Source organism: Penaeus monodon, chromosome 18 (genome assembly GCF_015228065.2).
Source record: "Penaeus monodon isolate SGIC_2016 chromosome 18, NSTDA_Pmon_1, whole genome shotgun sequence".
In the NCBI taxonomy this organism is placed as follows: Eukaryota; Metazoa; Arthropoda; class Malacostraca; order Decapoda; family Penaeidae; genus Penaeus; species Penaeus monodon.
The window spans coordinates 30,801,966-30,813,405 of record NC_051403.1 but is presented as its reverse complement, the minus strand read 5'-3'; the positions used below and the strand labels follow the sequence as shown (position 1 = coordinate 30,813,405).

Genomic DNA, 11,440 nt, shown 5'->3' with positions numbered 1-11,440 from the left:
GTCCGCCAGTTCTTTACCATTCTCTCTCTACAATAAACTGCTATGAGAACGAAAAGTCTGTTTCACCTCAGCCGCTACCCAAGATTTCCGCATCGTGCCAGACGCGACTTGTCTGCATTCTACCGCTCATTGGCCATCATTACACACACACACACACACACACACACACACACACACACACACACACACACACACACACACACACACACACACACACACACACACACACACACAAGATATATATATATATATATATATATATATATATATATATATATATATATATATATATATATATATATATATATATATATATATATATACACATGTGTGTGTGTGTGTGTGTGTATATATATATATATATATATATTAATATATATATATATATATATATATATATTATATATGTATACACATATATGTGTGTGTGTGTGTGTGTGTTTTTGTGTCTATTTTTTGTGAGTGTGTGTGTGTGTGTGTGTGTGTGTGTGTGTGTGTGTGTGTGTGTGTGTGTGTGTGTGTGTGTGTAACGGTGGCCGATGAGCGGTAGAGTCTGGCACGATGCGGAATTATATATATATATATATATATATATATATATATATATATATATATATATATATATATATATATATATACATATATATACATACATACATATTCATATATACACATACATACATACATATACATATATATTTATGTGTATATATGTATATATATTATAATATATATATATATATATATATATATATATATATAATATGTATATAATATATATATATATATATTGTTACGCCGGCCGCCTCGTCTCTCTGCCACCAACACAAGGCAGGCTAGGCAGACGGCGTGCTATTCACAGGGTCGTGAACACTGAACAGCTCCAAGAGGCACCGAGCACCACAGCGTCCCAGAACACCAGGAGGGGAAACGCCAAGTGGTGAGGCAGGGCACGAAAAAAACACAAAATGACAGTCTTTCCTTTATTAACACAAGTTATTTACCCGTACACTTTTCTATAGGCACAATACAGGGGGAAACCAGCATGTCACACTGCACGATACAGCTTATAACAGGGCAACACAAAGTATATCAGGTCACAAAGGCACACACGAGGTCTTCACAGGAGCAGCACCCAACTCCGTCTCCCTTGGCTTGTTCTTCCGCTCACAGCCAGCTGCGTCATGTTTGCCCAGATCCCTTCATGTTAACACATGCCCATGTAATCCTGTTCATGTTAACACATGTTTCGCACAGAAACAAATGTAGTGGCGCGCCATTCTCGCCCTTATTCCCACCTCATTTTCCTCCCTTGTTTGGCGCCAACACTCGCACCCGCACGGATCTTCATCTGATCTACGTTAGAACGATGCGTATTGCTGCCGTGGACCCCATGGAGATCTTATACACTGTGGCTTCGGTACAGAGAAACGCTCATTACTGCAACCTGCCTGCAATCCACCCCGAGCGTGGATCAGCGACGAGTCAGCTACTAGCTGGCCTAGCTTGTTTGCCAATCCACCTGTCGTCGCGGTGGTTCGCACCAGCTGGGGTTGGCGTTCGAGGTCGCAGGAGGGAGGAAGGCAGACGGAGGAGGCCAGACAGCAGGCGGCGACGACCGGAGCTTCTCCAGACGGTTCCGCACAGCCTTTATCGCCTGGCACATTTTTTTGGTGAAGCTGTCTCCACCGTCCTCACCACACCGCACCATTGCCACAGGTTACGTATATAGTGTACTTCTCCGCCCCTGATTGTGCTACCTGTGATGTTTCCCGGACAATAATCTGTATGCCCCAGTGTCTGTGATGTGCCGCCGCATAGTGAGCGCTGCTGATATTACTTTTATTGTTGTTTTTTTTATATTTTAATGTTAAGTTTCTTGTTTTCGTGTTCTGCATTTTGTTTTCAGTATTACAATTTTAAATAGGCTCATGAGTATTCATTCCCCTACGCGTATTCCCTTACTCTGCAGTATAATATGGGCAAAGGATGATGTATGAGATTTCAAAAGTTAATTAAGAATTGAAGGTGGTAAGAATGCCTAAGGTACAAGAATGGTACATATCACACACAAGTGTCTGTTCTTATAAGTAATTGCCTATCATACTGCTTGCCGTGTTGTGGCTGATCCGTGATGCCTAGTCGCACATGCCACGAGCTACCAACGTTGAACTAGAACAGTTGTAGCCATTCGCTACAGCCGTAAAATTTGGTGGCAGCGGTGGGATTTATTACAGACGTGTTATTTTCTGTAAGAACCCATACCACAGCACCAACGCAGGCAAGCAGTTATTTCTGCATGGATTCAATAATTTGTAAACGGACCTTAGGATTAGGTGTAGGATTTATTTAATCATGTCAGTGTAAGTGCGCCCTCTCGGTAATCATGGTTGACGTGCTTGGCGACGGCATTCCGTCGCAAATGAGTGCGGAAGAAGCAGTGATTCAATGACTTGTGTAACCTGTTGCTGGTAACGTTGCCATTTGTTACATATTACGGTGTCGTAGAGTTTGACGATTAACGTAGTCTTAGTTTTCATTCTTTTCATCTCGTCTTGTATTGCTCAAGTGGTCCTCCGCGCCGTGATAGTAACATAGCCCTAGAGAATGCACGAATCGGGATTTCTCTGTTTTGTAATTTGTTTTAGTGATGCCCACCACTACGTGCAGCGGGGTTTTGCAAACCCCAGCTGGAGTGAATGAGGGTGAGTCGGATGAAAATCAGGTCATGGCTGTAGGGAATGATAGTGACGGTCCTGAAGGGAACTCTGTCGATATCCCGAATTAACCCTATTTCTAATATTAGCACGCAGGAAGTTGCAGATGTTGCAGCTGAGATAGATAAGGACGAATTTAATATATCCTTTCAAATGTTTCACTCAGTAATGAACAGCCTGCGCGATACAAGGACCAGTATCGGCGAACTTAAACAGTGCATGAGTGACGCTCACGGTGGAATGGCAACCGCCCGTGAGGGAATGGATGAAGCAAAAGGTGGTATAGATGAATTAACAAGCGTTTTGAGGGGGCAAAGCGAGAGGATCGACCAACTTCTGGAAGCCATGACCCACCTGTCTGCCAGTGTAGCATCTAATTATATCAACCCCATTAACCCAATCGCCACGTTTGGCAAGAATACATGCCATGCCCACTGTAACACAGGTTTATTTATTGTATTCACACATAGATGGCTCTACAAGTGCTTAGTCATCAAGGGGTCACTTATTAGTCCTACCTTTCTCACCTGTTTACCCTTTTCCTTGACTTTTGGAAAGGATCTTTTGCATTATTTCATTGTCTTAAATGTTAACAAGATTTTAATAATACTTTAATAATCATAACATCAATAACAATAATAACAGTATTGATATCAATTGTATTAAAAGGAAAAATGCATTTTCCCGCCAATTCAAGGAATGGGGAAATCAAGATCAGTCAGTAGGGCCTACTGATAGACTCCTTGGAAGCTGAGCACATGTGGAGCCATCTGTATGTAACAAAATTCACAAAAACCTACAAGGGACAGAACATAAATCCGGGGTGATTGGGTTAATCAAACAACCGGTGGTAGTTTTCCCCAGATAAACCAGGTACGCTCCGGGCACGTGGCATCGACCGCTGCGGTAAACGTTTCTCATGCAAATTCTCCTTCCCAGGTCAGACTAGACGGCTGCCAGATCCCTTACTTCGAGGCGTCGCCCACTCCCGATGTCATGCATAGGAACCAGGTATTAGAGAGCTGGTTACGGCGCATCGAGTTGCACGGACAGACCGATGAAGACCGAATACGTTTAGCTCGGTGTTTTTGTAAAAATAATGCAGAGTTAGTTATTAACTCTCCACAGTTTGACTCTATTCTAGCGTGGCCACACTTTAAGACACTCTTGCGGCAGAAGTTCCGTGGTACTAGCTGCAGTAACGACTTCTTTACCACCTTGCAAAGGAAGTCCATGAGAGATGATCAGACCCCTCAGGATTTCCTACTTGAGGTCGAAGGTGCAGTGTACTTGGGAGCTCGGGATTACCCTCTCGAAATGGGAGAACCAACATGTCTCATAAGGCGAGTTTTTCTAGCAGGTTTACCCCCTTACCTTTCAGATTTTCTAGTGGCATGTGATGACCTGCCCTTGTGTGACATTGCTGCTAAGGCAAATAAGCTGTATCTGGCCCGAGCTACACGTGCACCATTGCGGGAGCCACGACGTCCGCTACCTGTGGCTGCAGCAGCCGCAGCAGGATTTAGAGGACAGGACCCACCTGTCACTAAACCGTATTGCGCTTATCACAGGGATTTTGGCCACGCGACATACGAATGCCGGGAAAAACCAAGGGGGCAGGTGTGCTGGCGATGTGCACGCGCAGGGCACTTCCGTCTTAACTGCCCCTTTCCAGCAGGCCGGACAGGTGATGGCCCACGCCCCTCTGGCTCAGAATTCGACGGGTCCAGTCCAGGTCAGTAACATTAACACTGTCAGGTCGCCAAAACCACAGAGGGAACGACGAGTGAGAGCCAGGCCAGCCCGGAAGGTGTTAACCGGGAGGCCCATGACTGAACTGTGTATGGCAGGCAAGAGGCTGAAGTGCTTCATAGACACGGGTAGTTCAGTCTCGCTGATAAAATACTCGGCTATATTAGGCTTACACCTTGCATCTCGGGGGCGTGCGGCTCGAGCTCTTGCTGGTATATCAGGTCAAGGTCTCCATACCATTGAAGAGAGGGACATCATGGTCGGCATTCCTCGTGGGGAGAGAGCAGTACATCGCTTCATCGTAGTCAAAGATTGTCAATTTCCGGGTGATGTCTTAATAGGTATCGACTTTCTTAGACGCTTCTCATTCACCTTTCAGCATAATAGCAGGCCCAGCTATTCTTTTCTGAGAATTGGGAACATAGAATTACCAGTCACTTTTACAGATTCCCCCTCACTCGGTGTGCTGGCAGTAAAGGTGAAACGTGAGAAAATTTTCAATTTACGCTCCCTTTTCGGAAGTCCTCCCTTACCGTGTGCACGAGTAAGGAGAACTGTAATGATGCCGCCTCACTCTGGTAAATTCGTACCCGCAACAGTGCGTATTCCCGATAGCGATGTTTTGGTAGAAGGAAATATCGGAGATTTACTAATACCAAGATCTCTTTGCAGAAAGACCAGTAACATCCTCAATGTATGGGTTGTGAACCTGGGTCATAAGCCAGTGAAGTTACGCAATGGGAGCTTTCTCTCGGTAGTAACCCCTATTAGCGAGTTCCCTCAGGTTGCGGCAGCAGATTTACAGGAAGACTGCACGCAGTTGACAGATGACAACGAACCCCCAGGGCAGTTGCCCGCCCTGAATCACCTTTCCAGCTTACAGAGTGATGCCTTGCTGGCACTGTTGCAGTCACACCAGTCACTCTTCGATGGTAAGAAGTCAGAAGTGGGAGTAGTCCCAGGCATCTACCATTCAATACCCACAGGTGATGCACAACCTATTATGACGAGGCAGTGGAGACTACCCCAAATTTCTAAGCAGATTATCAGAGAGGAGTGTGAGAAGATGCTGGATAGTGGCGTGATAGAACCATCCACCTCTCCATGGTTATCTCCAATAGTTCTGGTGAAGAAGCGTGATGGCAGCCATTGATTCTGCGTAGATTTTCGCAGGATTAATGCTGTCACCACGAGTGATTCTTACCCCCTTCCTCGCATGGAGGAGTTAATAGATACGTTAGGCAAGAGTAAGATATTTACAGTTCTTGATGCCAGGTCAGCTTATTGGTCCATCGAGCTGACGCCGTCGGATCACCCCAAGACTGCATTTTCAGATGGTGCTGCACTGTGGCAGTTCAGGAGAATGCCTTATGGGTTGAAGACGGCAGGTGCTACGTACCAGCGTATGATTAACTTCATACTGTCACCTACCTTAGGTAAGCATACCCTGGCCTATCTTGATGATGTGGTCATCCATTCCCTCGATTTTAACACGCACATGAGCGATCTGGCAGAGACCCTGGCTTTATTAAAAGGAGCTGGTTTTAAATTGAATGTCGACAAATGTAGTTTTGCTATGGATAGCATAAAGCTACTTGGGTTTGTTGTTTCAGCCGAAAGGGGTGGCCCCAGACCCAGCGAAGGTGAAGGCAATAAATGAGATGCAGACTCCACGCAGCGTAAAAGAGGTTCGCAGCTTCCTCGGAGCAAGCGGCTTCTTTAGACGCAACATTGAAGGGTATGCGACTATCGCTGCCCCCTTAACATCTCTCACGCGCAAGGACAGTAAGTTCGAGTGGACTAATATTCATCAACAGGCATTTGAAAAATTGAAGGAGGCTCTTGTCAGTGCACCTGTATTACGAAGGCCGGATTTCGATCTCCCTTTCGAAATCCATTCCGATGCCTTGGGCGTTGCTGTAGGTGCCTGCCTCATACAGAAGGTGGACGGTATTCCTCATGCGGTGGCGTACTTCAGCCGTAAGTTGCGTGGACCTGAGATAAGGTATTCGGCGACTGACGCCGAAGCACTAGCAGTGGTAGAGGCCATACGTGCTTTTAATGCATATGTGTATGGGCGGCCCTTCGAGGTATATACGGACCATCGTCCCCTAACGTTTATTTTCAAACGGCCAACCAAGTCCGCTCGCATGTCTAGGTGGAGTCATGAGATTGCATCTTACGATTGCAAGATTGTTTATAAGCAGGGAGCTATACATGCCGTCCCTGACTTGTTGTCACGTGCCGTTGCAGCAATTGACCTCACAAATGTCGACCCGCTACCCTTCAGGGTCTTGCAACTGGAGGACCCAATTTGCCGGAGTTTGATAGAGTTCCTTGAAGGGAAAGGTTTACCCAGAGCAAGGATTCCAGCTTCACTGGACGATTTTGAACTAAAGGATGGGGTGCTGTATCATGTAAGAGACATCCCTTCAGGTCTTGTGAGCCAGCTAGTATTGCCACCTAAAGTTAGAAACGCAGCCATGAAGATTGTACACAGTAGCAGCACGGCAGCTCACCCTGGTGTGTACCGCACTTATAAAAGGCTGCAAGATTATTACTGGTTCCCCAATGCTTTGCAGTTTTGTAGGAAGTATGTCCAGTCTTGTGCAACTTGCCAGCGAAGAAAGGGTGTCGCGAGAGGCAGAGCACCGCTTGCAGCCACTCCCCTTGCAACCCAGCCCTTCGAGCGCGTATCAGTCGACTTAATAGAGCTTCCTCCTGCACGTAATGGGGATAAGTATATCTTGAGTATCATAGACGAGCTGACCAGGTTCGTACAATTGGTTCCTTTGGCTGATAAGGAAGCCCACACCGTTGCTGACGCTCTAATCGCCCACTATGTCACTTTGTTTGGTCCTCCTCAGACTCTTATCAGTGACAATGGAGGAGAATTCACGGGTGAGTATTTCCGTGAGGTCTGTAACCTTATGGGCATCAAAACTAGGTACACAACGCCATACAACCCCTCTAGTAATGGCTTAGTCGAACGCTGCAACCGTGTTATTAAGGACTGTCTGTCGAGTTTGTGCGAGAATGATCCGCAAAGTTGGAGCAGCAGAGTCGAATATGTGAGATTGGCAATTAATTCCGCTTTTCATCGAAGTGTTTGTAACCAACCTCTCTACCTTCTCACAGGCGTGAATGCACCTTTCCTATTGGCATGACGAATCACCAGACGCGTGCAGGTCACATTGGAGGTCGTCAGTTAGACCTCATTGCTGCCAGGGATGCTGCGGTCACTGGTACTCAAAGGGTGAGAGAAGATAACATGGAAGCGGTTGACCGCAAGACGAAAGCCACGCCAGAGCTTACCATTGGTTCTTTAGTAATTAAGAAACGGCAGGCACCAGGTAAGGCAGGTGGTTTGGCTTCCAGATGGATTGGCCCTCTACGCATTATTAAAAAAGTAGGTCCAGTGTCGTACATCCTCAGAGACATTGTTAATCAAACAGAACATAGGGTTCATAGGAACCAGATTATACCCTTCCGAACTGATAGTGAGTGTCGGTTGGTAACTCCTGATGGTGTTGAGGAGCCCATACCAGATGTGGAGTCAGATGTAGACGACCCACTGAATGTACTTTTACTTGGTCTTGTCAGACCTATGTAATTTTCTTTTTATTAATTATTTAGCTAGCTAGCATTTGTTTATAAACGGTCCGTCTTTATGCATATTTTTAAGAATGTTTGTAATTGGTGCAGCATCTAAAGAAGCGGTTGTTTGTAAGGGGATCACAATACAGATAGAAACATCACACCGTTGATGTGTAGCGCAGGGTCAGTACACTATGTTTACCTGTATGCTTGGTTGGCAGGTGTATGGTCACTATCCAGAGCAGAGCAGTTTCCATGATGCCCACTGGCGTTCCACCAGAGCAATGCAGCCTCCAGGACGTCCACCGGTACTCCGCATGTGTCCCCAGGCGAAGCTATCCAGTTCGCTCTCCTCATTCAAGTCAGGACGTCGTCTCGTACAACCCAGGGGCGACGGATTAAGATGCTTTCGTGTCATCGAACCCATTACGTCAACGTGAAGCCGCCTACGTACTCAACGATGTCCATCGGGGCCGCCAGCGCAACCTTTCGGGTACCCGCCAGGCTAGAGTGCGAGTCACGGGACGATGATGACCTCGTAGGTCATGGCTGCTCACCGGGACGGAGTCGCAGCTGGGGGGAGGTGGTTGTAGTGGCACGCCATTCTCGCCCTTATTCCCATCCCTCGCACCCGCACGGATCTTCATCTGATCTACGTTAGAACGATGCGTATTGCTGCCGTGGACCCCATGGAGATCTTATACACTGTGGCTTCGGTACGGAGAAACGCTCATTACTGCAACCTGCCTGCAATCCACCCCGAGCGTGGATCAGCGACGAGTCAGCTACTAGCTGGCCTAGCTTGTTTGCCAATCCACCTGTCGTCGCGGTGGTTCGCACCAGCTGGGGTTGGCGTTCGAGGTCGCAGGAGGGAGGAAGGCAGACGGAGGAGGCCAGACAGCAGGCGGCGACGACCGGAGCTTCTCCAGACGGTTCCGCACAGCCTTTATCGCCTGGCACATTTTTTTGGTGAAGCTGTCTCCACCGTCCTCACCACACCGCACCATTGCCACAGGTTACATATATAGTGTACTTCTCCGCCCCTAATTGTGCTACCTGTGATGTTTCCCGGACAATAATCTGTATGCCCCAGTGTCTGTGATGTGCCGCCGCGTAGTGAGCGCTGCTGATATTACTTTTATTGTTGTTTTTTTTTTATATTTTAATGTTAAGTTTCTTGTTTTCGTGTTCCGCATTTTGTTTTCAGTATTACAATTTTAAATAGGCTCATGAGTATTCATTCCCCTACGCGCATTCCCTTACTCTGCAGTATAATATGGGCAAAGGATGATGTATGAGATTTCAAAAGTTAATTAAGAATTGAAGGTGGTAAGAATGCCTAAGGTACAAGAATGGTACATATCACACACAAGTGTCTGTTCTTATAAGTAATTGCCTATCATACTGCTTGCCGTGTTGTGGCTGATCCGTGATGCCTAGTCGCACGTGCCACGAGCTACCAACGTTGAACTAGAACAGTTGTAGCCATTCGCTACACAAAGACCCACTGGCGTAGCACTATCCCCCCTATCAAGCAGACGACCCGTCTGCTCTAACATAACTAAACCTGAACAACTACAGAAAATTTAATAAAATTAGTTCTCAGGAACAACAAATTCTTCATCCAGCGCGGATTTCTTCGCTCTCGCTGGGGTCGCTCTGGAGGAGGTGGGCGGCGGTAGATTGGCAGTGCTCCCAGAGGGTATGTTCTGCCCCAAGACCGGGCTCATGGTCACCATTGACGTCTGCTGCATCGCCCTCACCGTCCAAATGCTCGTCCTCATCTCGGTCAGCGTCTGCCACGTCCTCATTGCCGCTACTGGGGCTAACGTCATCTTTTTCACCATGGCCCCAGGAGTAGCTTCCTGGCCCATGGTAACGCCACAGCCGGTGCGCCAAGTCCTCGAGGAACTTTGCTTTGCACCAGCTGGCACCTTCTGGGCCTTATCGGAGAAGTTAGCTACCAACACAGTAACTAACCCCTCCCCTGGTCCAACAAGGTTCCGCCCAACCGCTACGCCATCAGCCAGCTGCAGGTTTTGAATGGGCTCCATGAGGCCCTCTACTCCACGCATCACTCTTGACAGTCGACACCGGATTCTAGACTCTGTCCTGGGGGTAAGGTGCAGTCGCTCAGCCGTAACTACCTCTGCACAGCCAACCTCTGGAAGCAAGGGCACATCTTCACCGTGCACCCTCACCAGCTTCCGTCCAAGGTCGACACACGCCTTACTCTGCGTCAGGTAGTCAAGGCCCAGCAAGAAGTGCTCGTCCAGATCGGCCACATACACCGGCAGCCGCTGCACCGTGCTGCCCACGCCAATACGAGCCTCCACTGGCCCCTTGAGCTGCACACAATCCCACTCCTGACACCATTTGTTACGCCGGCCGCCTCGTCTCTCTGCCACCAACACAAGGCAGGCTAGGCAGACGGCGTGCTATTCACAGGGTCGTGAACACTGAACAGTTCCAAGAGGCACCGAGCACCACAGCGTCCCAGAACACCAGGAGGGGAAACGCCAAGTGGCGAGGCAGGGCACGAAAAAAACACAAAATGACAGTCTTTCCTTTATTTACACAAGTTATTTACCCGTACACTTTTCTATAGGCACAATACAGGGGGGAAACCAGCATGTCACACTGCACGATACAGCTTATAACAGGGCAACACAAAGTATATCAGGTCACAAAGGCACACACGAGGTCTTCACAGGAGCAGCACCCAACTCCGTCTCCCCTGGCTTGTTCCTCCGCTCACAGCCAGCTGCGTCATGTTTGCCCAGGTCCCTTCATGTTAACACATGCCCAGGTCATCCTTTTCATGTTAACACATGTTTCGCACAGAAACAAAGACCCACTGGCGTAGCAATATATATATATATATATATATATATATATATATATATATATATATATATATATATATATATATATATATATGTTATATTATTATGTATGTATGTATGTATGTATGTATACACATGATAGCTAGTAGAAAATAGAAAAAGCTGCTCTATAGTTAGCCATATGGAACTTTGAGAAAGAAAATAATATAGTCAAAGAAAACGGTTTACTATGAATCAGTGACTATATCATTTTCATAAAACTCGATCCCTGGTTTATCTCCCTCTCTGCAACATAGTAGGCTTGGTAGCAGTGGCTTAACTCAGTGATGAAGTGGAACAGAAAGTAAATGCTAGTCCTCCCTACGATTTATGAATTATCAGATTGCTTTATAATGTTGAACAGATCCCGGATACTCCATTTAAGCCACTGCTAAAACAAAACATTGGGAGATTCTTGCAAGGGACAGGTGAGAAGCATTACAAATCCTTGGTCTTTACCCTCCCTTTCTAAAACCCTGGTAATAGTGA

The 11,440-nt window shown here is 46.9% G+C and overlaps 1 protein-coding gene across 1 annotated transcript; it reads left to right on the top strand.

Moving 5' to 3' along the window:
- Nucleotides 1-1,407: 1,407 nt before the first annotated feature.
- LOC119584711 lies at nt 1,408-5,622 on the top strand. Its single transcript, XM_037933379.1, has 2 exons — nt 1,408-1,719; nt 4,099-5,622. Exon 2 carries the CDS (start codon nt 4,117-4,119, stop codon nt 5,620-5,622), a length of 1,506 nt encoding a protein of 501 aa, XP_037789307.1. The 5' UTR covers nt 1,408-1,719; nt 4,099-4,116.
- Nucleotides 5,623-11,440: the final 5,818 nt, after the last annotated feature.